Raw genomic sequence first — 26342 nt, forward strand, 5'->3', positions numbered from 1 at the left:
CACTGCCAGACCTCTAACTGCTGTTACCCTGACACTTCATAGTGACACTAGTGACCACCACTGACTGTTATGGGTGTAAATTCTGCATGCATTGAGCTTTTATACACAAGTTGAAGGGTGAGGGAGGGAGGACAATGCTTCATGACTGGCTTTAGGGATATTAAATCCTTGCCAACCAGTTAGATGGATAGCGCACTGTTTCTAAAATTTGCAAGTCAAAGGGAGACAGGCCTAAATTCTTTCCACTATGAAACCCCCACAGTCCTCTGCCTTTCAGGCAGAAGCAAAAAGGAATGGAAAATTCCAAACTAACGAGCGCTTCATTTTTTTTTTTTTTCTGCAGTGCTGTGCTTAGAAAAATTGCACTCTTTTTTTTTTTCTAAGGCAAAGAAGTAAAATTAAAGTTGTATGACTGTTATAAATATTACATGTTCAGGGTATCAAGAGTACCTGTAGTTCTCTAGTTTCTGAGGGTGTTTTTGAATTAACCCTTTTATAGATATTGGCTGTTGGGAGGAAAGGATTCATTCTTAGGCAAATGTTACACTGTTAAGGAGAAAGTATCCCATCCTAAAGGTTTGTAGTATTTGTATATATGTTGTTTGCATAACTGTTTTGTAGAAGTGGACTGTAGGGCACTGGGAGAAATAATGACTTGTCCAAGTTTCCCTGACAAGCCAGAGATGAAGCAAGAAATGGAACCCAATATCTCATTCCAGATTCTCTGATGTTTTTTAATTCTTTCAGTTTTACTGAATATTAGAGATTAGTCAAGATAAATGCTGGTTCTATATTAAATACATTCAGCAGCAGCAGAGTTCAGGATTTAGAAAATGGTGAACTTTTACTGAGTTTCTCAAAGACTGCGACAAATATGCTCTCTTGTTTCACTGACAAGTTTAAGAAGAACTTCTGACAAGTCTTTTGGGAGGAGTAATGTAAGATGGAAGGAAATTGGAGCAGCCAGATTTCTTGGCTGAGATGTCCTCAGTCCGAAGGACCCACAGAAGCAGGAATGGAGGTGCAGGAAAGCAGACTCTCCTGCTGATCTGGCCACAAAACGTGCACTGTGCAGCGCATGGCGCTCAGGCTCTGGAGGGTGCCTGGGATTCACTCACTCGGTCACGACCTTCACTTTAGCTACGTACTGCTCTTGCAGGGGATGAGATACTCCTAGATATCCTCCCTCTGTGGGTGAAACACACTTGTAGCTTTCTGCTGGGTCTTGTATAAGCAACAGACGGGCTCTCTATGTCCTTAATTAATCCATTTGCAATATCTTCCTACATAAAATTGGTCTGTAATTTAACCTATACTGTCCAGATGACAATGATTGAGAAGAGCTTCCATCTTAAGCCAAAGTCAAAAAGAATACCATTCATTTTCATGGGTTTGTTTTTTTTTTTTCTTGTGGTACTCTTATTATTTTTTTTAAGCTGCTTCACTTTTGCTTCTCCATTTACTCCAGTCAATTTACTCACTGGATCAAACTCTGTTTTTCCTTTTCAGCATAATACCTCAGCCACACTTGCACCTTTGCGTCTGCCTCCAGTCTTCATTTTGCAAGCTGCTCATAGCCACTAATAATGATGTTGTTTCATTTTCTTCATAATCTTTAGCTGTCTTTGGGCTGGTTGATGTTCCCATAACTTTGGGAAATGTTACCCTACTGAAATAAATAAACATATTAATTAGATTGTCAGGTATTAACATAGACGGGACATCCCTAATGTAATTATTCTTTTGTGAATTAGTGTTTCAGGAGTGGATTGGTTTTGTATACAGAATTATACGTTTTGGGGATCTTAAATTGACTTCTCTCTCTCTCCCCTGCAGAAGGAATCAGTGATATTTGAGAAAACTGTACCATTATTGATAAACTTAAATATCTTTACTAATTGTATCACAGGCAGGCCAACAATTTGAAAATATATTGTATTTAATTTATGTGGCATTTCTTAAACATTCTCCAACACGTCTGTCTCTTTAAAGTATTGTCTTTCTTCAAAGCTAATTTTGCCTCTGACCACTATCTGATGAGAAATTCACATGTGCTAAATATACTTATGATAGTAATCTTATTTTCAGTCCTCCAGTAAACATCCTGATGGCCTGAAAGGGATTTGAGTCTTCAATGGAGCTTCCCTGCTATTATTTTTTCCAGCAGATTTCAGAAAAAAGAAATTGTTAGAATGCTAAGCCATAAATACTTCTCTAATGTAGTTTAGCAATCATTTTGTCAATATAACAATAATATAGCAATAACAATATGTTCAATGAAACAGTAACAGTATATATAATAATGACAATTATGTTTGTCTCATAAAGGACTCTTAGTGAATAAGGGACTACAGCAAGGCATTGATAGAAATGGATTGCTCACACATACAATATAGTCCAGGTGTGAGTAGCATATTTCTCCTATCTCATAAATTTGGGACAGCAAGGAGTGTTGGAAAATAGCTGAGTTGTTCAACCAAACTTCAATTTGGTTTTCACATCTCCGGGCTGCTGCTTGAAATGCAGACTGTGGCAACCCTCTGGTCAGTATACCTGCATTGCTCTTGGACTGAAGTCAGTGAGACTCAGTGAGTCACTGAAGTCAGTGAGAATATTGCAAAGTCACCCCAGAAAGAGCAGACATTGTAATTCAGGTTTCTTCTGGAACAGATGTCAATGCCACATTTCATCGATCATTTTGTCATGTTTAGGGCAAATGGCATTGCCTGTATGGTTATGTGCCTTGTTTATACCACAGCTTAATTAGGACTCTTCTGACGTTTCTGTGTTAGTCCTCTGGCTAAAGAAATTTTAGTTCCTGATGTAGCTCAGGCAGGTGACAGGGCTTAGGCAAAACTACACTGTTGCCAAGTAATTACTGGTGCAATGCCCTGCAGAGAGAAGAGGGCACCCTAGTACATGGCTCTTGGTTGCCTTAAAAGTATTTATGTAGCCTACAAGTAGCAATGTCTGTATTTTCATATCTCTGCCTGAGCTGGTCTACACAGAAGGCAGCAGCATGGTCAGTGTCCATCAGACATTTCTGTCAGAGAAACAAGAAAGCTCTAACAAGATTCTGAAGGCTGTTGATGCAGACCTTTCAGATTACCAGTGAAAGACTAAAACAAAGAAACAAACAAAATCCCCAAACAGCAGCAACAAAAAAATTATGAAACACAAACCCCCAAGATCTAAGAATCTGGGCATTGTTGTTGAAAAAAAGTGGAAGGGAATATATGTGAATGTTATACCAACAGTGGTTTTATTGCTGCATTGTTTTTTTGAGATTAAGGCAATCAGTCAGAGTGGGATTATTTTTGAGAGTGAAAGCAATACAAGAGATCTCAGCCAATATATAGAGAATACAAAAAACACTGGGGTTTTGAGCTCCAAAAAAGAATCAATTTAATGAACTTTTTTTTTCAGATGCAGTCATGTAGAGCATGAATTTTTCTAGAAATCTGAGCAATGCTGTACTTATTGCATGCATATCAAAGTTAGGTGGAGTAAATTACAAATTAAAACAATGATCAGGAACTAAACTCTTACTTTATTGTAACTGAATTTTAAATTTGATCTCAGACCTAAGCTTTTGTTATTTTGAGACTATTATTAAAGGTAATACCTGTAGAATCTTTTCCCGTCATGGTTAATCTGTAGGTTTTTCAGAAATTCCTAGTCTTATTCTATGAGAGTCTCCACAATTACATCTTTATTCATGGTGGTAGTTCTCCTTGAAGATTTTCACAAAGTTAAGGGTGTATTTGCAAATTCCTCTCCATCAAAACAATTGAAATACTAGTAGAAGTTACATAATGAAGAGCTTTATCTGAATATTTAGCCCTGAAATTCAATAATAATTCAAATTATAAATTATATTTTTTTTTTTACTTAATTGCTTATCATGTCAGAAGATACAGATAGATAAATGAACTTTTCTGGTAACATTTTGAATAAAAGCATAATTTTAGTGATCAGGTTAACATTTCTTCATTCTACTATCAAACTGACAGAAAACAGAAAAAATAATGCAAATTATTTTTTATAATTTGAAGACACATTCCTTCTACAAATATTTGACCTGAGTTAGAAAGTGAAGAAGATTATAGTTGTCCCTTGGTGTTTCATACTCAAGTGATGGTGGTTATCTAACTGTAAAAATTAGTAATGTGGTAAAGAGCCACACAGAACTCTGTGTTACAGAAGGACATTATTTAATAAATATTACTCTCTTTTATTTTTCTTAGGTGAAAACAAATGACTTTTTTTTTATTCCTTTATGGTGCACTCCACTACCTCACATGCAGGTTTGTTGCAATTTAGCAATACCAATAAATGTTTGAGCTTGTATTATTTTATTGTGTACCTTAAAGTAAAACCAGATTTTCTTCATCTTTGGTTTCATATTTAAATGGAATTTGGTTATTTATGCAAATAAATTTTGAGTATTTTTTTGATTCATTAACATACCAAAATCACTTTTGTCAATTTGGGGGAGCTAATTCAACCTCCTAGTGTGGTGTGAAACTTCAAGAATTATGGGGTTATAATACCCGTGCTTCATTTAATAGCTCAGTTTACAAACTCTGAGGATTGTCAGCCTTAGGTAAGGGAAAAATGGGCATAGGCTTTCTACCCTTTTAAACCAAAATGAGTCAGTCAAGTGAATCACAGAAATATTTAGGTTGCTGGAGGTGTTTGAAGGCCATCTGTTCAATGCTTTTTCTCAAAGAAGGGCTAAAAGTTCAAAAGTATTCTGAAAGATGCATATCTAGGATCTGCTCAGTGACAAAATAGCCTATTTATTATTAATATTATTTTTTAAATGTATTTACTTCCATTTTCCTATATAAAGAAAAATAACTGGCAGTTCTTCCAGAAATGAAATAGTGGGTCTTTAAAGCACAGGTTTCTGCATTGTATAACACAATCTGGATTATAGCAGTTTTAGCTCAGTGAAATCCCATAATTTTTTATGCATAATTTGCTAGACTAGTGATATGATTAACACTTCAGCTTGCTACAAATACTAAAAGACCTAGAAGGAAAACAAAATGTTCCTTTTCATTTAATAGATAAATAATCTGAAAGGCTGCAGGAGATTTCTCCAGTCAGAGATAGGAATTGAGATGAGACATCCAACTTTTATCCACTTGTTTGGAAAAACCATGCTCTTTCTGTTCAGCTGTCCTCCCCATATGCCCTAAAATACATACTTCTCACATAGCTAGAAATAAAATCTAGGTTTCTGTTTCCTTCTAGTTCCTCCAAACTAAATTGCTTCAATACCATCTAGTAACCATAATAGCAGAAAACTGGTTATTTTTCCATCTAGGTCTTAGTCCATACAGAAGCTATATGAGTTGTTTGGGCATTAGAATTCCATGGTCAGAAATTTAGAGTGCATGTAAGAAACAAAATGACCAAGTTTTTGACTGGACAAAACAACTGAGAAAGAAATCAACTGGAATATAGTGATTTAGCAACATGAACAAATCATCTGCAATGAACACCAATGTTTTGCAGTAAAGTTTTTTGTCAGTCTTTCATCTGAAATTACACAATTCAGTAAAAGTATTTTAGATTTCAGCCATTTCTCACACTTGGATTTCTGTGTTTCTCCTCAGTGGCACTGTAGATGTGAGGAGCTGTGAAAGCAGTTACTCTTATCTTTTTGATTCAATGGTCACTTTGTAATGTTTTATGTTGATTAACTTTTGCAGAGCCATCCAAAACTAGCAAGGGAGATAGAGTCCGTGGTGGTGATTTGAAAACACAGAAATTTTGGTTCTCAGGGACCTGGAGACCAGTTTTGTTTACTGCACATTTCATACCAACATATAAAGTTTAACACAGACAAATGCCAGATTCTGCACCTTGGATGGGGTAATTCTGGATGTAGGTTGAGGCTGGGGAATGACATGCTGGAAAGCAGTGCTGTGGAAAGGGACTTTGGGGTCCTGGTTGATGGCAAGTTGAGTACAAGTCAACAGGAGGGTCAGCCCTGTCCTGGGGGCATCAGGCCCAGCATGGCCAGCTGGGCAAGGGAGGGGATTGTCCTGCTCTGCTCTGAGCTGGGGCAGCCTCACCTCGAGTGCTGTGGCAGTTTTGGATGCCACAATATAAAGCAACCATGAAGCTGTTAGAGATCATCCAAAGGAGGGCAACAAAGATGGTGAAGGGGCCTTGAGGGGAAGCCATACCAGGAGCAACTGAGGTCACTCGGCTTGTTCAGCCTGGAGGAGACAGAGGGGAGACCTCACTGTGGTCTTCAACATCCCCATGAGGGCAAGAGGAGGGGCAGGCACTGATCTCCTCTCTGGTGACCAGTGACAGGACCTGAAGGAATGGCATGAAACAGAGTCAGAGGAGGTTTAAGTTAGATACCAGGAAAAGATTCTTCACCTAGAGTGTGGTTGGGCACTGAAACAGTGTTAAGGAAACTTCTCTATCTAACAATCCAGAAGCCACTCTGGCAGTCTCTCTCACACCACCTGAGCTAGGAGTGAAGCCCCTTTGCAGCTACACACCCCACACTCCCACAAGTCAGACCAGGTTTTGTTACCAGCTCGACCCCAGGTTTCCCACAGCAGAGTCTAAGAGGTCTTGATCCTTACAAGAGTTTAATCATGATGCAATGAGAAAATAGTTTGAGCTGAGTGCCTCCAAGGAGGGGCCTTAAAAATGAGTATTTTTATACTCTTGGAGTACAGTCATTTGAAAGACTTGGGTAGTCAGCTCCTGCTGTGTCTCTGAGTGTCTGTGCCACAGATCCCTGTGCTCTTTGTCATGCAGAGGGGCAGAGGGTCGGCAATTCATGGCCTCTTGCCAGGACTCCAACCCCAGATCTCAGACTGCAGCAGCACACCTGAGCTACTGCACTGAATTCCCTGACAACAGGCTCCCCAGGGCAGTGGTCCCAGCACCAACCTGACAGAGTTCAAGAAGTGTTTGGCAACACTCTCAGGCACATGGTGTGACCCTTGGGGCTGCCCTGTTCAGAGCCAGGAACTGGACTTCTATGATTTTTGTGGATTCCTGCCAACTCAGGATCTTCTATGATTCTTTGCTTCTGCACTGACTGCTTCTCCTATTTCTCTTCTGCTTTGGACAGTGCCACATGTTTCTGCAGAAGTGAGCTACAGTGCATTGCCATCAGATCCTCAAAAACACTGGAGTGAGTCTTCCCTTTCCCTATATATTGAATACAAATGGGAGCATAATGTGGACAATGGGCTTGGGCAGTTCAGGCCTTTCCCAAGTGCATGTGAAAAGCCAGAAAGTCAGTCACTTATATCAATCATGTGGAATTTTTTATTACTATAGATAGATACAAACTCACCCCCCATCCCCCCTTTCCTCCACAAGAAAGAACTTCAGGCTTCAGTGAATCCCTAGAGGATTTACCATCTGAAAAAAAAGAAGAAAACACAGATAATAGAAAAAGAATTTAAACAGGCAAGAAGGGGAAAAAAACCAAAACCTGGAGAAGTTCCCAAATCACTGTATAAGCCTTTCCAAAATGTCACCAAGTTATTCTCATAAAGCAGCTTAGCTCTCCGTTTTGGCACTCTTCATCCCATGTTTTTGTGAGAGAAAGTAAGAACGAGACTCAGGTGAGACTGGAAATTTTTGATTCCTTGGTCATTCCCTATCTAATATTTGGATTATTTTTCTTTCCACACTTAAGAAACTTGTAATGACTTTCATTTACCTCACCAGAGACCTGGGAAGGAGGAGTATCTAATTCCTTCAGTGAACCTGATCTCAGTTGGGAACACCTCTCCTTCTCTATCTGTTCTTCTCTTTGTTCAACTTCATATATATGTATCTTCAAGTGTATTTTTCAAGGCCAGAAAGCTAAACAAGGGGAGAATCCCTTGTAGCAACTGTTTAAGAAAGTGTATGGCAGAATGATTTACAGATTTTTCTAAGAAACAGTATTTTAAGTCATGAACAGTTCTTTTTATTTTTTTTTAAGAACAAGGAAAGAGCTGTAGTAATTACCTTCAGTCAGCATAACCCTCAGCATTCATTGCTGTCACAGAATAGAAAAATATTTCTTCTTTGTATTTCTGCATGCAATGTTTTCCACTTTTAACTGCAGTATAAAAGGACAATGATTTCCTTCTCCACCCCCAGAACAGTGAGAGATGAATGTTTAATTAGAGCCAGAATTTGTAATGTTCACAGAACAATTTTTCCCCATAAGTGTCTTGGCTGATGTGGATACTGTTTGTAGCTCATCTCCATGCATCCCTTCTATCTGCTAACAACAGAGCCCTGCTGCAGTTGCTGCATAAGCAGTTTTTGCCTTTTTAATAAGGAGAGGGGAAGTCTTGTGGTTCATCCCAGTGGTACAGTTTAAGAGAAAAACAAGAAATGAGGCAAACAAGGGCAAAGAGAAGATTCTTTTAACACTCTGATTGCTTTTGCCACGTTGCTTAATTTACACTGGTGACAGAAATTTTGGCAGTGTGTCTGGTGCACCTCATTCTCCCTCACTGCTGAGAAATATCAACTGGATGCTGTCAAATGTCTTTTACCTTGCCATTTTTTCTTGCATTACTTGTCATAGCTTGTTATCTCTTTTGAGTATTGGCTCCCTCAGGTTGCTGTGGCACGTCAAAAAGGAGGAGGAGAAATAACAAACTGTTCAAATGGGATCTGTTCAGCAGGGCCCTGGTGAGAGAAAACCTGTGGAAACAGAAAAGAAAACTCATGGGGAAAGCAGAGGAAAATTAAGACCAGGGCAGTGACTGCCTTCTATTTTAAACTTTTTATAGAAATCACCAGTTGTTTTCCTTAACTTTTGCCCATTTAAAGCAATTATAATGGAAATAATCTTATCATGTGTAAAGGAGATATTTGCTGCAATTTGTTCAGGAAGTACTTTGCCATAGTCTCCCGAAGCTTTCAGAAACAGGTGGGAGTCTAAGGGCTGTGTTTTTTAAGGTGTGTTTGCCTGCCAGAAGCTGCACTGACCTGCACACTTTGCATCCTAATAGCCAATTTAATTGCCCTTCTCTGATTCCAAGGAAACCACTTACAGAAAGACAGCACACTGTTGCCAGGCACAACATCCAAACCCCAAAGAGAAGTGGGATATAGGAAAGGGTGTGATGTTCATGTTAATCACTAATTCCAGTAAAAATGAAATACTGGGGATGGAGGGTTATGTGATCACAGACATATTGCTGGAAGGAGCTGTAGCATCTCATTTATGGAGCAGTGAAATGTAGGAATGATAATAGCTTGAGTTTATACAGCACCTTCCATCACAAAGGATTCAGAGGTGATTTACAAACTTAAATTGTTACATAGATGGCACTTATAAAACAGAACACAATTGCTGTTTTCAGAGTAATGGTCTGAAACGCTACAGATTGCGTTAGTGCTACTGAAGTGATTTGGGCTGTTATTGGAGAATAGGTAGAATTCTTTATTTTTGTAGAATAAAAACTGAATCATAGTGGCCAGCTCATGAATGAGCTGCAACAGCTGTTAAAATGGGCTTAGAAAAGCAGCACAATGCAGGATCCAGCACATCTGGGGAAGGTCTCTCTTTGCACAGAAACTTTGGAGTGATTCAGTAAAAGCAGTAGCATTAGCATCCCATGGAAAAAAATATGTGTATAAGGGGTCCTGATCTCTCTAGAGCTGCTTTTCAAGAAATTGTGACTTCTTCATTTCCTGAAAAAGTATGTCCAGCTTGATGGCCCAAAGCACTGCAGGAGGAAAACAGGCTTGCAGTCCAGGTTCCTGGGGAGAAGAGGCCTCTGCTGAATTTGCAGTCTCTCTCCTGTGACTTCAGGCTCCCTTGCAGGTTTCCTGCCCAGATGTGATTTTTAAATGTGATTTATGGGAAAATAAACTGAGGGTAGACTGTATGAGAAGTCCATATAGGTGTATCTGACACCTACAGGAGCTATCATTGTTTTTGTCACTCATTATGCCTTTGAGTGTGATTGCAGAAGTGGTCTGGGTTGGCTCAGCTAGAAGAAGGCAGATAGAGAGGCAACTTCTGTACAAACTGCAACTCTTTTGCCTGACTTCCATGATGCAGAGTGTTATCTCCCATGCCCTTTTACAGGTGAAGTTACAGCACCACTCTCTCCAGCACAAAGGTATTTAGTCACTCATCTGACTATAAATCTTTGTTTGTATAGACTAAAAGCACATGTAGGTGAAAAGGGGTTCCAGTGACTTCTGCTGCTTGGCTACTAATTCCATACCATTCCATACTAATTAAGAGGAAGTGTGCTGACACCCCATGCAAATGGTTCTTCTGCCCTGTGCCTGCATTCCTGTGCAATCATCACTGCACAATATTAAATGGAGGTTGTTACCATCAGTGCTTTCAACAGTTTGTAAGAATGGTATAACATACAGACTGTAAACTGTTACTGTGAAGTGTTTGGAAATATTTAGAAGATGGGCAGAGGAACTGTGTGCTTTTTGTTTCAGCAATAGATTTAGTCAAACAAGCTGTTGGGAAGCAGTATCCATTTTTATTTTTGTTTTCCTGTTGTACTGATTCATTGTGGACCCATCCACTCCATGCAGTCTATTCTGACCTAAAAAACGTAATGTTCAGATGCAATGTGTTCTAGGCACTTAGAATTCAAGGAATGTGTCTTTCTGGCTTTATGAAGTTTATTAACAAAGTAGGGATTAAAAAAAATGTAAAAAAATTCTCCTGAAAGATGTGAGATCAAGTTGATTCTAAGCAGAGTGTTGGCAAATCTCTGTGTGGTAACAACTGTAACTATGTGACTACTGTGCAATTTACTCTGGAAAATGCAAGCCTTAAAATTTTGCAAAACAATTTGAAAATATTTTTGCCTGTCCTGCACTTATTCCGATACAAAGTGAAGGGTAATTTTAAATGCAACTGTAGTTATATACATACTGATCTACATACTGGGATTTGTAGATTAAAGCTTAATGACAGCAAGTAGCTCACAAAAGCCTCCTCCAAAGTGCAGCTCTCTCCCCAAAAATGCCCCACAGAGCAACCGGTTGCAGTCTTTTACCAAACACTCCTGTATTTGTACCTAAGTAGACTAAATATCAAAAGGAGTATTGCTCCGGAATATGTATCTTGGTTCTGTTAAATCTGGAGTAAAGAACCACTGAAGTAGATGAATGCTGTGAGCTTTTTTTTTTTTTCTTGGTGGGAAATGGGGAATTTGCTCAGAAATAATAAAGTTAAAATAATCAACTATATGTAATCCTTCCTTACAAATGCTTGTACAAAACTCAAAGCTGTTTTTAATTCTTCCCCAAGAGATAAAATATTCTGCTCTGGACAGGTTCCTTTTTGTGCTAGATAGAATATCAAGAGACCATGCTTCCATGTTGTTTAGCTAGTAGTCTGATGCATTTTCTTACTATTGTTCATGTCTTAATAGGTTTATTTCTTATATATGAGTTAGAAGTTGATGAGGCAAAATACAACAATAATACACTTCCATGTATTCAGTTCTGCTCAGTATAGCATTTCAACACAGAGATGCTTAAATTTAAGCTTGTGCATGCTTACTTTGCTCAACTGTATTCTTACTGTTCTTTTCAGATTTTGTTCACTATTTTGATAACACTGTTGTTGATGTCAGTGGATATTCTGTCTCAGAAAGAATTCACTAGAACAAAAAGGAAATTTGAGGGTCTGACACAATCTATAAAAGGTTGAAATTGCTTGCACCAGAAATACTGGCACAGAAAGCAGCTTTTACACAAAGGATGGTAATAGTGTGCAGTTCTATCCAGCTGAAATTACAAGGAAAGGTTACAAAGACATAATGTGACAACCCAAATTAGATTTTGGCAAACTGGGCAAAGCTAACACTTTACCCTCAATTTTTTTATAAGATTTCCAATGTCCCCAGTGGTCAGGACCTTAAATTTATTTCTTGTAAGAAAACTGGAGTGTTCAGGAATAACACATGTGAATTAGAAGAGAACAGGGGGAAAGTAAGTCAAACAGGAAAAAAACAAAAACAAAAACAAAAACAAAAACAAAAACAACCAAAACCCAAAAAAAACCACAAAACCAAACCAAACTATAAAACCCAGAACCCAGAAAAAAAAATAGAAGCATTTCTATTTATATGAGAAGAGGATAACAGTGTGTGCCTAGAAAGCTAAATTTCTGTGTGTAGATCTGAAATGTTGCTGTTTTATGAAATTCAATGTTGATCAAAGGGAGAGAATCAAGCTGTTAGCTTCTTTGAATGAATGCTAAAATGTGTGTTTTAGTGCAGTTTCAGGTACATTTCACATGTGTGAATGCCATCCCTGTTGGCCAGGCTTGCTGGGCTCCCCGGAGGGAAGGTGGGTGCAGGACCATGTGCTGCTGCGGCTGAGGGGCCCCGGTGGGCTCCCGCTGCTGCGCTGCTTCAGTGCCAATGCTTTTCACCAGGCATCTCATCAGGGAGTCCTGATTTAGAGCAAAAATATTTGCTGCTGTCTGTTTCGCTGATGGCCAGTTTTTGTGGGAAGGAAGGGCCCCTTGGAGACTGCACGCCAGGCTGTGCTGTTACCTGCTCATGCTTAGTTAGCAGCAGGCTGAGGCAGACCTGGGAAAAAGCTTAGCCTTTGCCAGGAGTGGTTCTGGGGAAAAAGAATCTGTTCACTGATGCAGAAAGTCTTTTCTTGTGCGAAGTGCCCCCGGCTCGTTCAGGCTTGTTTCCCAGAGTGGCTGTAGGCTCCTTCTGCGGCAGCTGGGGCACCACCGGGAGCCTGCTGCGTGTCCCCGCATGCATCGCCCGGCTGCGGCTCCCGGCGCGGCGGGCCCGCCCGCGGGCATGGCCCGGGGGACACGGCCCGGGGGACACGACCCAGGGACACGGTCTCCGTCCGTGGGGCTATGCTGGAGCTCAGCACGGCCCTGGCTGCGGGCATGGCCCAGGGACACGGCCCAGGGACACAGCCTCTCTCTGTGGGGCTGTGCTGGAGCTCAGCAGCCCCCGGCTGCGGGCATGGCTCGGGGACACGGGCCAGGGGACACGGCCTCTGTCCGTGGGGCTGTGCTGGAGCTCAGCAAGGCCCTGGCTGCGGGCATGGCTCGGGGACACGGCCTCTGTCCATAGGGCTGTGCTGGAGCTCAGCACGGCCCTGACTGAGGGGCATGGCCCAGGGGACACAGCCTCTGTCCGTGGGGCTGTGCTGGAGCCTAGCACAGCCCTGGCTGCGGAGCATGGCCCAGGGGACACAGCTCAGGGGACACAGCCTCTGTCCGTGGGGCTGTGCTGGAGCCTAGCACAGCCCTGGCTGCGGAGCATGGCCCAGGGGACACAGCTCAGGGGACACAGCCTCTGTCCGTGGGGCTGTGCTGGAGCCCAGCACGGCCCTGGCTGCGGGCATGGCCCAGGGGACACAGCCTCTGTCCGTGGGGCTGTGCTGGAGCTCAACATGGCCCTGACTGAGGGGCATGGCCCAGGGGACACAGCCTCTGTCTGTGGGGCTGTGCTGGAGCCCAGCACGGCCCTGGCTGAGGGGCATGGCCCAGGGGACACAGCTCAGAGGACACAGCCTCTGTCCGTGGGGCTGTGCTGGAGCCCAGCACGGCCCTGGCTGCGGGCCCTGCTGGCGCACCGCCGGCCGCAGTGCCCACCCTTGGCAGCGCTGCACGGCGCGACCCCGCCGCTTTCAGCCACGGCGCTCCTGTGTCTCCACAAAAGCTGATCCACTCGTGTGGGTGCCCCCAGCCCCCCGCTTGGCCGACGCAAGGATGAAAGTAGGAGCGCATTTCTTCTTCTTTTCTCTCTGCCTGCTTGTACAACCCGCTACTGGGGACAAGGCAGCGGCTGCCAAATTGCATCCTACATCTGTTCTTTTCCAAATGCGCCTTTGTTAGGTGAAAAAGGAGGCCTCATTATTGGCTGTAAGTATGTAGTCACTTAGGAAAATAAGTCAATAAGTAAACATCTGAGTGAACAAATTGGTGATTTGCATCTCCTTGTTCCCTGAATGTGTTCACAAGTGGTGAGAAAAAGAGCCAGTGTCTCCAAACAAGTCCACGTGGCATTTCCCCACAATACAGTTTTTCAAATAGACTGTCTGGCTTTTTCAGCCAAATGATAGGTAGTGAAGTCTGGAGAGAAGAAAGATGGATGTGTTGGATTTAGTTATATGGAGTACTGAGGTACAGGTACAAAGATTACATTCCTTCTGGAATACTTCTGATTTACTCCTAAACACAAAGTTGACCATATGGAGAACTTTCTGTGTCTGAAAAAAAGCAGCTCACTATTTCAGTTCTGCAAGGGAAACTTCTGCTTCTTGTGATAGTAAATCTCTGGCCTATCCATTTTTCTATTCAGTAGACTGAAATTTAGATTCAGGAACAGTATAGAATTAGAGGCAAATAAACTGTTAGAGAAACTCTTAAGTCATATTGACTTAAGTGATGAGATCATGCCAAGAAAGTTAATGCAGGCAACTCTGGGGGAATGCTGATCAACTGATTTATTCACCTCTGTTTGTTTTAAGCAAAAACATATGTCTAAGGAGAATTTCAAAGCAGATGAAAAAGCTGAAAAAACCCAAGTTTCCTTTAGACCCTTGTTGTCTTCACTCCATTGACTATATATTTTTCATGTACAGATAAAACAGTATGAAGAGATGAAAATACAGCACAAATGCCTTTTAAAGTACCTCTTTAATTCTATATGGACATTTGTTAAAAAGTAACATTGGATTCCAGGTTGTGTGGTTCCACTTCAGTAGGGCAGAATCTGTCTGTATGTTTTTGCTTGCCTTTTTCACTGCTGATCACCCTTGCCCACTTTGGTTATGCTCGCAGCCACTGCCTGTGGCTTTCTTATGAATTATTTCCTATAATTTATGCTTGACTGTAAGTTGGTACAAAGATAGCTTGATAGCCTATGATCTAAAGTAAGTTTGGGCTGTTTCAAATTCTACATGCACATTGTCCACATGGACACATGGTCCCTTGTTAAATGAATGAATCTTTTTGGTTAGTACCCCCCTGCATGGAATCCAATCTCACCCTGCAATATAGATTTTTTCAGTCTGTTAGTGTTAAAAAGAAACTGGATCCAATTTTGATTTAAAAAAAACCTCTTTGAAATGGAACAAAACAAAAATTTCATAAAAACTTGCATGAAGACACACATAAGGATTCTAGGAACACAAAAATGTATTTTATTTCTAGACTATAATTTTTCTTGGAAATTAATAAATATATGATGTCTACAACAAATTTGTGCTCTTAATTCAGTATGGACTTTAATATAGTTAGTAACCCATCACTATAGACTATAGAGCATCTGCACCAAGACACTGATGAAGCTTTTAAATATTGTATTTTTAATATATTTAATAGGGACTTATAAGTTTAGTTGTGATTGACTACCAGGCAAATAGTGCACGTACAAACATACAGCTCCAAGGATTGACTGTGTAAATTAAATTTGTTTTGTAACTGTGATTGTGCATGCATCTGCCTGTTTCTGTGATAATGAGATGGAAAGATTACCACATCAACAATGAAAACCCTCACCCGTGAGAGATTTCACATCTCTGTTTTGAATCCTTTCTCATAAGAATTCCTTGCATGTGCCTAGATTTATTTATGTTTCTGCTTACATAAGAATTTAAAGGCTATCTTTTCTGCATCTGTATGTAAACATTGAGAAACACATTTAGCACTACACACCACGAAGGACGCATGATGTTCTCTCCAAGAACATATTTTTGTTCTTAGCTGTTCAGATCATTAGATGTTAAATTATCAAAGTATTGAGAAACATTGTGTCTCTGCCCCCATGTTCTTGACAACTCCTCTTTGCCGAAGCATAACCATACAGCTGCTTAACAAAGAAGGAATCTGCTTCTGGGAGACTTTTCAAGAGCATTGTAATTGAGTGGCTATGGACTGACCAGCATTGCTTGAAAGCTCAAGTCCATTTGTTTGAAAGGGAGAGAAATGAAAAAGAGCAGGTTTAGGCTGAATGTAATGGGAAAATGTCATGTGGGCCCAACAGTGCTCTCCACTGTGGAATGGTTAAATAAAACAGTTGAGCTGGATTAAAATTTAGGTAAATAAGAGGTGGAGAAAAGTCAGCGAAGTGTACCTCAGGGAATGGTTTTACATGGTTTCAGGAAATGACCAAATAATACCTTCATTCTTATCTCAGTTTTTTGTCTTAATGTGAGCCAAAAGCTCTCCAGGTCTCTGAAGAGGCACATGGCTCATCATTTTTCAGTGTGTATAGATAACAGAAATGAAATTCCAGATCCTTTCTTTCTCTCCAACTAAGGCACTCATTGTTAAACTTGATCCACTCTTAAGAAAAGGCCTTCCCCATTAGGCACATAAATCCTAGTGAACATAAGGATTCCCAAGTTGCAGCATGATGGAGAATTTGGATGTGAGCAGAATCAGAGGTACCTTTGAATTCTTGAAGATAAAGTCCTTGTTCATTAGCACAGGAAATACTGCTCAGGACAGGGAGTTCTAGAGATTAACCAGGGTTACCACCGAATATATGAAAAGCATTTTTTGCATATGCAGCTCATGACAATTATATATGTGAATAGAAATTGTTGCACCAGCAAGTAATGTTTACACTTCATACTCAAAAAAAAAAAAAAACCAAAAAAAACCCCACACCTTTTAACCACAGCTGAAATCTCTCCTGGCATAAATGATGGCAATAATATATTTATATTTGGAATTGTGAGTCTTTGGTATTGTTGAAAGTGATAGTCCTAGTGGATCCAAAAGCCATGGCTTTAGAAACATGAAAAACATTCTGGAAAAACCCTCATAGATGACATATAGAATCATCTTTAAAAATAATACAAATAAATAGAGAAGTAATGAGGAGAAGTGGATGTAGAAGCACAGGTTTAAAATGCAGACAGTGAAGAAGAAGAGCTAAAGAAATCTGTGAGATATAAGTAGAATTAGAATGAAAATAGTAAGAAAGATTTTAAAGGATGTTAGGAATAAAAATCACCTTTATACAAGATAAAGAATATCAAATAATACAAAAAAATTAAAAATACAGAAACATTCAGTTAATAATTCTGTTCCATGTTTGAAGAGAAGTAAGAGATGAAATGGTGGATGAAATGAGTTTACCATCTGCAGTGAAAGCGAATGTGAAATCTGTTATAATTAAATGCCATAGAATCAAGAGGCACAGAGAAGTGCAATTAAAATCTTAGAGGAATTATCCAAAGAGCAGAAAGAGCTGAGTCAGTATGTGATTGAGACATAACTCTAGGACTGGACATGGATAATTACCTGTGTAAGACAGGCTTGTTGGAAGCTTAGATATCGCAAACAAAAGCACATGAGGGTCCGCTGGGTAAACATTGAACTTGAACAAATTTGGCCTCAGAGGAGACAGATTTTCCCTTGTATTAAGGTAATTTAGCATGGAAACAGCTCACCAAGGAAGGTGGCAGACTCATCAGTTGGAGACTAAAATGAAATGAGATAACTCTTAGAAAAGTTGCATCTTAGGAAAATTCTATTCCGTATATAAACGAGGTCAGACTAGATGATGAGAGCAGTTCTTTTTGGCCACAGCATATATAAATTATAAATTAAACTCAAACTAATTTAGACAATGATGTTTCAACCCAAACTAGAAACCAATTTACTGTCTCAATGCTGCATTAGACTCTTCTCTCTTATAATGTATCCAGCAAAACTGCCATTGATTTTTTATTAATTAATGGCACAAGTTTCTAATGTGGTCTGTTTAGTGGCCATCTAGTACTTAGGTTCCTTTTGTGCGGCTGATGTATATGCACATATAATGAATTATATATAAAAAAGGACTGTAAAAGAACTTACACTGAAAAGAAAGTATGAGAGACAACAGGTGGGCAAAACATCCCCATTGAAGGGAGCTGAAGGATGGTACAATACTAGGTGCAACTGAAGGGTTTCTATTGAGTACAAGATGGTGCCATATGGTCAGACATGCCTGAATGTGCTATGGGGGCTTTTCAGCAAGACCAGCTGCTCTAGGACAAGGCTCACAATTAGCATTAAAAGTGACTAGGGAGATATTTTTATGAATTGTCAAAAAAATATACTCAACAGTGGAAAGTACCACAACCCTGCAAATACAGAGGGCAGCTGCACAGAATCTAGGCCTACATAAATATTTTCAATATCCTTATTTTAAAGGATATTAGCATCCTTAGAGAAGCTGAGTTGAGTCATTAAAGTTATTCTTTGAAATGCCTTGAAACATATATTTCTGTTCTATGACATCTTCTTCCAAAAGTATCTGAGCAGTGAAGGATGTTTTATCATAGGCTCAAATAAAAGAGAGGATACATCTCCTAGCATTTAAAATTAATTTGGAATGGAGCTGCAGTAAGAATGCATGTACTAAGTGAGCTTTTAGATTGAGAAGGGTTGTACTCCCTTCTTTCTGATCGCTTGGAAGGGCAGAGTGAACCTGGTAAACCCTGTGAAAGATACCCTGCTTTTATACTCCCAGTGGCATTCTGTGCTTTATGGGTACTTTTCACTTGCTCAGATACTGTCCTACAAGAGTCTGTTTAATTATCTTTAAAGTATAAAAACAACAAAAGAAAAAATAAGCCAGATAAGCATCCCTCAAAACAACCTGTAATACTTGAAACATAGTGGGTTTCATATATATATATATATATATCTATATATATATATGTGTGTGTGTGTATATATGCATACATATAAACTTATATATCATTTGTATTATATAGTATTTATTTACTTATTTGTTTATTTTTGTAGCTAGCGGAATTGGTTGTGCTAAATAACCTACAATGATTCCCATATTTCTGGGAAAATATCCATGATGGACTGGGGAAACAAATTCTTTGCTTGTAATACATGCAGTGTATGGATACTTTTGTCTATAGCTGAATGTGGGACAAGTGTGTAAAAGGTGATAGAAAGCTTCAAAACTTAATGTGTCATCTCAGCTGGCATTTAATGTGCACTGTATATGGTGCTCTTCTCTGTCGCTCTCCATACAGCTTGTTAAGAAGCAGAGGCAGTGGTTTGCTAATATGCCCATATATACAAGTACTGTGCAGGAGTCCACAGTGCAAACTGAAATGTGGATCATTTGAAAAGAGGATTTTGTCCAGTGATTTCAATGAGCAACAGATCAGGCCCATACCATTCATCATCATTTCTGTTTAAAGTCCCAGCAGTTGCTTCTGAAGAGGTGTACAAACAGCAGCAGCAGAAAATCTTTACTTCTCAGCCACTAGTTAAAGTCATTCACTGAAGTATTGTGTGTGTCTGAGGGAGAGCAAAAGTGCTTGTGCTGCAGTAAGGCAAGATAGGCACCATTGGGGATTTTCCCTGCACTGAAACCCCAAGTCTGGGACAACACTGTAGTTTTTATAAACTCTGCATAAGTCAGTTTGTATTACCATCATAGCTCATGGTCCTTGGCTCAGGAAGAAGGATTAATAAAAAAAGATTCTTAATACATTTCTCAGGGCCTGTATCTGCCTGACTCTCTGGGTGTCTAATTATCAGTCATAGCGTGGCCCTCCTAGAATGCTGCACGTATTTATCATTTGAGGTGTTTTTTCAGTCTGCTCTTTTTCTTGTAGAAAAGCAATGAATTCATAGTGTGAGCTGGGATGTTTCTAATATCCCCATAATCTGGAATTCAGGTGCATTAGGAGAAATGGGTGATGCTATTCTTTGCCCAGTCAATTACTGATCTGGAGTCATTTTGTTTTTCCTAAAAATTGAACAGTTGCAATCTTAATACAAATGCTAGATAGTTTTAATATATCATTACTTATGCAAGTAGAACTATTGATTACAAAACATAAGTGATGGCAGATAGCTTCTTTTGTTTCTCACAGTGTTTGGCCTCAGCATCTCAATTCTCAGACATCAACTCTTTTTCTTCTTCTATACAAGGCACATTTCATATTGTATTACTGAAATGTACAGCTGTGTTTAGTAGCTCCATTCTCACACATTTAAGAATAGCCATGCCTGATTTTTTGAGATAGTGCCAGTATTCCAAATGGCTTCTCTTTTGTTTTGGAGAAGTTAAAGCTGAATTTTGGCATTTATCAGTTCTGAAGTTATGTTCGATTTCAACAGCCTTTTTTTTTTTTTTCCTAAGATGCATCATTTAAAATACCCGTCAGTAATTACAAGAATCAGTCAGGATGTTGCAGAGCACCTCCTGTGTGTGTTTTTTGGAGAGGGGCGTGGGGCAGGGCGCGGGGAAGCGGGAGCGTGTGCGCCAGCCCTGCCCGGGGAGCGCTGTCAGCACCAATCCACCTCGGCGCCTCCCCGCTCTTCAATCAGCCTTTGTGGCCCCTCGTCGCTTGTTGTTCAAGCTGTGTGTCACAGCCAGTCACAACAGTTACTTGAAGCAAATTTTCACACTCTTTGGCTCAAACTGCTGGCAGCATTCCTAAAGACTCTGAGGAAATAATTCCACAAAGTGGCATAAATTAATGTGACTAATTAACATGATGTTAATTATTTGTAAATTGTATGTTTGGATACACATTACTTGAGAGGCATATGTTACATTCAATGTTTACTGAAACAAGTGACTGCTAATCGCATCTCCTGAGTGTTCCTTTCACAACAGTCAGCAAATAGAGGCTTCTCTAAAAATAAAAATTGTGTCCTAAGGGAATGCATGAACTATAGCATGCAGTGAAATGAGGAACTGAAGTAGAGAGTTACCTTCGTTGTGGCCTAAGAAGTGTGTTGAAATGAGTTTCATAGGTACTAACTACTTTTACATGTAAGTCAGGACATATATTCTATATTAGCAGGAGGTTTTTAAATGATCCTTTCCCACGCCAATGGCAAAAATAACCAGAGCTCATGTAATTAAAAGTTGCAGACAAGGACAAGACCTCAATTTAGAATTGAAAAACCAACAGTAACACAGTTGTTTTCTAACTTTTGAGTTTCTGATGTGATGCTGAGACCATCCTCCTGCATCATTAGCAGCAATTGCAGGCACTTGAGTGGTAAGTGCAAGAAGGGCAGAAATGTGACTTCCTCAGTAACCTGTGACTTTCTCAGCAGGAGAGCCTGGTGTGGTGGGTGACAATGTCTGCAGTCACCCACTCCCACTGCAGCTGGCACTCAGTACACATTGTGCTGAGCCCACATGGGTTCTCCTGTGCTCTAGAGGGCATCTACAGATCATGCTGATGCTCATCAAGGGGCACTGCTTTTGTGACCAGGGAGTTTGGCTCTGAATGCCACTACTGAGGGGGTATAACAGAGAAGTGCAGTAAGTCCAGTAGTGTGGTACCAGAGGCCATATAGTCCATTTATTAAATTGGTCAAGCTCCATTGTTTAGAATTGTTTTCTCAGTACTGCTGTCAGAAAATTATTTTAGAATACAAGGTGGTAATGCTTGAAAACTCTTTTTATAGTTTCTAGCTTACATTTCTCCATGATTTCTTACAGCTATTCTTAATGGTCATACCAACATTCTCTTTTAGATTAAATAGTTCTTTTACTTCTCCCACCTTTCCTCTTCCAGCTTCATTTGCATCACATCTTTCAAAGTTCAGGTCCATAAAAGCTTAATTACTTTAAATGCTGGTTATTGTCCTGCCATAGCAGCTCCTGAAACTCACTTGCCACCTGACTGCACATGCACTAGAGTTGGTGCAAAGCAGAGGAAGGGACCATGTGTTTGTAATATAGAGGCACAGTGAGAAATATAGACAGAGATAAAAAAGGACAGGCATAGCATATCTGTGAATTACATTAGTAAGAATTTTGAGAAATGAGTTTTCAATCACAACACAGCCATCTTCTAGATATTAGGGAAACTTTTGTATTTCACCCTTTGTCTTCATCCTTCCATACTTCCCATTCTTGCTTCACAGATTAAGATATACAAGATTCCCAGTAAAGAAAAAGAGGATGGCTTTTTAAATTTTTGCAATTTTTTTTAACACAAGCAAGCAACCTGTTTTTCTAACATGCTTTCTTCTTTTGGGTAGACAGAAGCTGCTTTTGTTGAAAGTTAAAAGATAAAATTTCATCCGAGGCAAACATCTAACCTGGAAAATTTCAGTGAAAAAATTACAGCTTGGCAAAGACGTAAGCAACTGAAACCAATGTATTATAATAAAAAATATTAGACAAACTTAGCCAGAGCTCTTGTCTATAATAAAAATGTACGCAAGCATACATATGTATATACCGTGCTATTTTCTTATACGTGCAATGAATAATGCAGTTCATTATTTTTGGAACTGTATCATTTGCAGTACTCTTTCAAGCCAGCTCCTGAATTCAATGGGGCTTATTGTATATGTAAAGTTTAATACATGCATAACTCTTTTGCAGAATCATATCCTACAATATTAATGTGGTATTCACATTATGAATTTACCTGCCTGAAAATCCAGACTTTTAAAAAATACAGCTTCACACACCCTGACAATAAAATTAGAAATCCTAACATTCTACATTTTCATATTGTTTTGGTGTGCAAAATGGTTGCATATATTAAAAAAAGAAGACAACATGTAACTCCTGGCTTTTTTTTTTTTTCTTGTAAATTTATTGTGGTTTATAGGGTTTTTGTCATTGTTTTTTCTTTCTCTGGAAGGGGAAGGGGACTATAAGTGCAAACACAGATTGTACATTTTGCTTCTTTGGGGAGTATTTGAGTGCATTGAGTTCTCTACTGGCAAGGGTGGGGTGGAAGTCCCAGTTGCTGCTGTGCTGAGGTGCAGATGTTGAAGAGGCTGGTTTGGGGCATGTGTTGACTTAGCTCTACTTGCATAAAGAGCCTTCCATGAGCAGATGCTCTGAGAATCTGTTTTATGACCATGACTGTGATCTGTTTGAACTCTCTCAGCTGTTAAGTTAAAGGAAAAACTCAACTCTGGGCATGGGTGCACCACCTGGACTGGGATTTGGTGCTGAAATTATACAGAATACAACAGCAAACTTTTTTTCAGAAAGTTACAAGTTCCAGACACTTTTCAAAAGAAACTTAGAAGAGCTTTATTATGCTGCAGTTCATACTGACTCTGAATTCTCAGTACAATGCATTTTCAGATAAATGGAAAAGGGTGAGTACTGGGAAAAGTTTTTGTTCCATATAAACAAAAATATAATTTTGTATTTTGGAGGTTTTGCAGTTATGTTGAACTCATACTATGGGTTTTGAAAAGATAAATGAGAAAATACATAAAACTAAGGACTAACAGCAGGTCTTTAAGCTGTGAAGTCTTTTTGAAATGGAAATATTTATATATCTGTTCCTCAATGGAACTTGCAGAAATTGCAGAGGAGAAATTGCAACCTGCAGGCAGAAGAGCTGGTGCTGGAAGATGCACTTGAAGTCCCAAGAAATACCATCTCACTAAGCAGACATGCTAAGGGCTGTTTCTTTGGGGATCCAGTTTCCCCCATGGCGTAGTTCTTCAGGGCTGAGACCTTGCCCAGGCAGCTGGGCAGCTGAAAGGAAAGCTGTGGTTTGTTTGGTCACTCCACTCCACAGCACTCGAGTCATCACTGGGTGTTTCAGGCACAATCCAGCTGGGACTGGTCAGAGGACAGGCTAAGACCATGTGGAATCAGCCATATACATGAATGTAATCTTAAGGACCTGACACAGACCCAGAGATTTGGTAGGGAAAACTGAACTTCCATTCAGCTGCATAACAACTCGTAGTTTTCTTCTTCCTGCTGGCTGCACTCCCTGTGCTGGTCAGCCCAGATAGGAGCTGTTGAGAAGTCCCAGTTGTGAAGGTGTGTGATGTACAGCTGACAGCCAGTGCTTGCTAATCCAATGGGTTTCACTGGGAGTGCAGCCAGAGCCCAAAGACTGTGGCAACACAGGGAACCCAGTGCTCTCTCTGAATTCCCCCAGTCTTCAAGTTGTATTTTGTAATGGTACAAGGAGAAATTTTGGGAGACTGATGGCTTTTTTTTAACTTAAAGGTCAGTTTTGTTGGTGAAATGGAAATCGAAGCATCTCCAGCAGATAATGGGGAACAAAAGGGTCAGATTAGGCACCTAAAATTAGAAGTACCTCTCTGGCTGGGTCAAGTGAACCGCTGTCTCTTAGGGAGCTTAAAATTGAAGACAGCACTTAGTTTACACCCTAATTTCCTACTGGGAAAAATTGTGCCAATACATGAGATGTTTTTAGTTTGAGCATATACCGATTCACAAAAATAGCTAACTAAGGTTCAGTTAAACTGCAGGCATAAAACTTTTCATCTATGCATCACCTTTCTTTTAGGGGTGCTTCTATTTGTAGGTTTTATCCTAGGGAACATGTATTTCCCATCAAACAAAACTGAAAAACCTTCTCTTACTATATCCTTAAGGGACATATTCTTGTTCCACCCTTCTCTGCCTGATGGGTGACACATGGGCCAGATACACCCACCAGCCTCTTCAGTTTCATGTAACAAGACACAGTTCCAGCCCTTGTTAAGACACCTATTGGCACTGTGCATCTCAAACATGATAAGTATCAGAATGAAAATCCAGCCCAGCATCTCTCTGTTAAAATTAGACATGCACAAAAAGTCACATGAATGTGATGTTCTTGTTAACTATATCCTTTAAAACTGCAGTGACTTTCAGTGGTGTGCTTTAAGAATTTTGTGATAATATTGTCACAATTTGCCTATCCATTACTTAGATATCTCAAAAGGATGGATGTCATTTAAAAGTGCAACAGTGATGTGTTTGCTTGATTTATAGTCCAGTCTTCTCTCTAGCTTTCTGGCCTTCAGTGGGATTTCTATTTTCTGTTAAATGCTAGCATAATGGATACCACAGCTGCAATGGACAGCTGTAATTTTTACTTCTTTTTGACTTCTGTCTTGATGTGTGTGACTCAGCTATGCAGTTCTCCAGTCAGCCAGTGTGTTTTGAAAATGGTTTTGAATAATATCTGTATATATTGTTTAATTAATAATAGAAAGTGTTTATTCTTTTGAACTTCTCGCTGTTGAAAGAGAAAGAAAATGTGTCTGTTTTGGATTTAATATTAGCATTCCCTAGGTGCTTAATGAGAGAATGTACAGGACAGATGTTTTGCATATACAAAGAATGTAACCCACAGTAGAGTATTTAACTTTTTGAAATGACATTTAATTTTAAAGTCTCATGAAAGGTAAAGCAGTCACAAAACACTGAAGTGGTCATAAAATCTTATTACTAAGAGAACAGGACCCTTAGTACCTAACACCATGTTTTTGTGCTTGGAGAAGGGTTTCTTGCCATCATTTACTAACTCATTTTTCACCCCTGCACAAAAGCATTAGAAAGTACCTTCATCATCCCTGAGCTGAAATCAAATTGATATACCCAGCTTTTCACTAGAATACCCCAACACATTCCACTTGTCATGTTCTACGCTGGATCTTGTCCTTTGAATGACACCTGATACCTCATATAATTGAACAGGAACTGTATGCTGCTATTGTTGGGGTTTGTACTTAATACCAGGTAATACACACTTACATGTAACATTCTTGAAAAGCTGAATATTTTCTTCCAAACAACTTTTACTGTGATAACAAGTGCAAGCACACACTAACCTCATGTCACATCTCCGTGGAACCAGAGAAGAAGGAAGATTTATATTTGCACACACTGAAATGGAGTAGTGTGCCCCAAAAACATGCTAAATTTAACTTTTTGCACAAAACCCCTTGAGAGTAAGAGCTGTCCCTGAGAAACAAGACAAATATATCTCACAGCAATTTGGCCTCTCTGGTTTGTACCTAATATGCCAACAAACATCCCATCATCTCCTAAAGGAAGCCTAAATTACTAAATGGTTTGCCGATGAAAAGCACATGCAAACTACAGTTTAAATATTTAAATAATATATCTTCCATTGCATTAGGCAGAAATCTGTTTGCTGTCAACATTTAACCAGTCCAGCCTAGGATTTTATAAGAAATATCAGTTAATCACAAGTCTATCTCTAGGCTATATGAGTCTCTCAAATGTTCAGTTCCAGGAAAATTGCCACAGGGCTAATGTGTATCCAGCACTGAAGCATGTAGCACTCTCCATGAGATCCACTGTGATAGAAAAGTGGAAATAAACACCTTAGTCTTTCCAGGAGGAGGTACATTAGTGTAGTAGTTGGCCACTTTTAGTACCATTTGATATCTTGTAAGTGCATAAAAGTATTGAGAATTACCTACTCTATCAGGTGGTTTTCTAGCTCTTCTCCAGGTGAGAGAGTTTTGCTGTTAGCAGAGGTATTTTAAGAGAGGAAACAGTGTCAATACATCCATTTTTAAATCTGATTGCTATAGCTATTTAACATGATTTTTACACACTTGGTCA

The 26342-nt window shown here is 39.7% G+C and overlaps 1 protein-coding gene and 2 long non-coding RNA genes across 18 annotated transcripts in view; 1 reads left to right on the top strand and 2 right to left on the bottom strand.

The window, feature by feature from the left end:
• Positions 1-26342, top strand: part of LDB2 (LIM domain binding 2) — a 363575-nt gene that overhangs the window by 257667 nt on the left and 79566 nt on the right. The window contains exons 3-4 of one of the 15 annotated variants that reach the window (XM_064418581.1): positions 4248-4307; positions 7115-7177. The exons of 13 other annotated variants lie outside the window; for them this stretch is intronic. In XM_064418581.1, coding sequence (XP_064274651.1) covers positions 4280-4307; positions 7115-7177 — 91 coding nt within the window. In that variant the 5' untranslated portion in view covers positions 4248-4279. The remainder of the gene's footprint in view (positions 1-4247; positions 4308-7114; positions 7178-26342) is intronic. One more of the 15 variants, XM_064418582.1, reaches the window with a different exon arrangement.
• Positions 1333-7301, bottom strand: LOC135299473 (uncharacterized). 2 transcript variants are annotated; one of them, XR_010361453.1, is made up of 4 exons: positions 6931-7301; positions 6204-6339; positions 3626-3843; positions 1333-1669 (listed from the first exon to the last, which is right to left on the bottom strand). It is a non-coding gene; the product is annotated as an uncharacterized LOC135299473 (long non-coding RNA). The 2 variants fall into 2 exon arrangements; XR_010361454.1 differs by having other exon boundaries at positions 6090-6339.
• On the bottom strand, positions 7342-12714 carry LOC135299472 (uncharacterized). The gene is made up of 3 exons (XR_010361452.1): positions 12546-12714; positions 8547-8697; positions 7342-7410 (listed from the first exon to the last, which is right to left on the bottom strand). It is a non-coding gene; the product is annotated as an uncharacterized LOC135299472 (long non-coding RNA).

This window comes from Passer domesticus, chromosome 4, assembly GCF_036417665.1.
Source record: "Passer domesticus isolate bPasDom1 chromosome 4, bPasDom1.hap1, whole genome shotgun sequence".
NCBI classification, from domain to species: Eukaryota; Metazoa; Chordata; class Aves; order Passeriformes; family Passeridae; genus Passer; species Passer domesticus.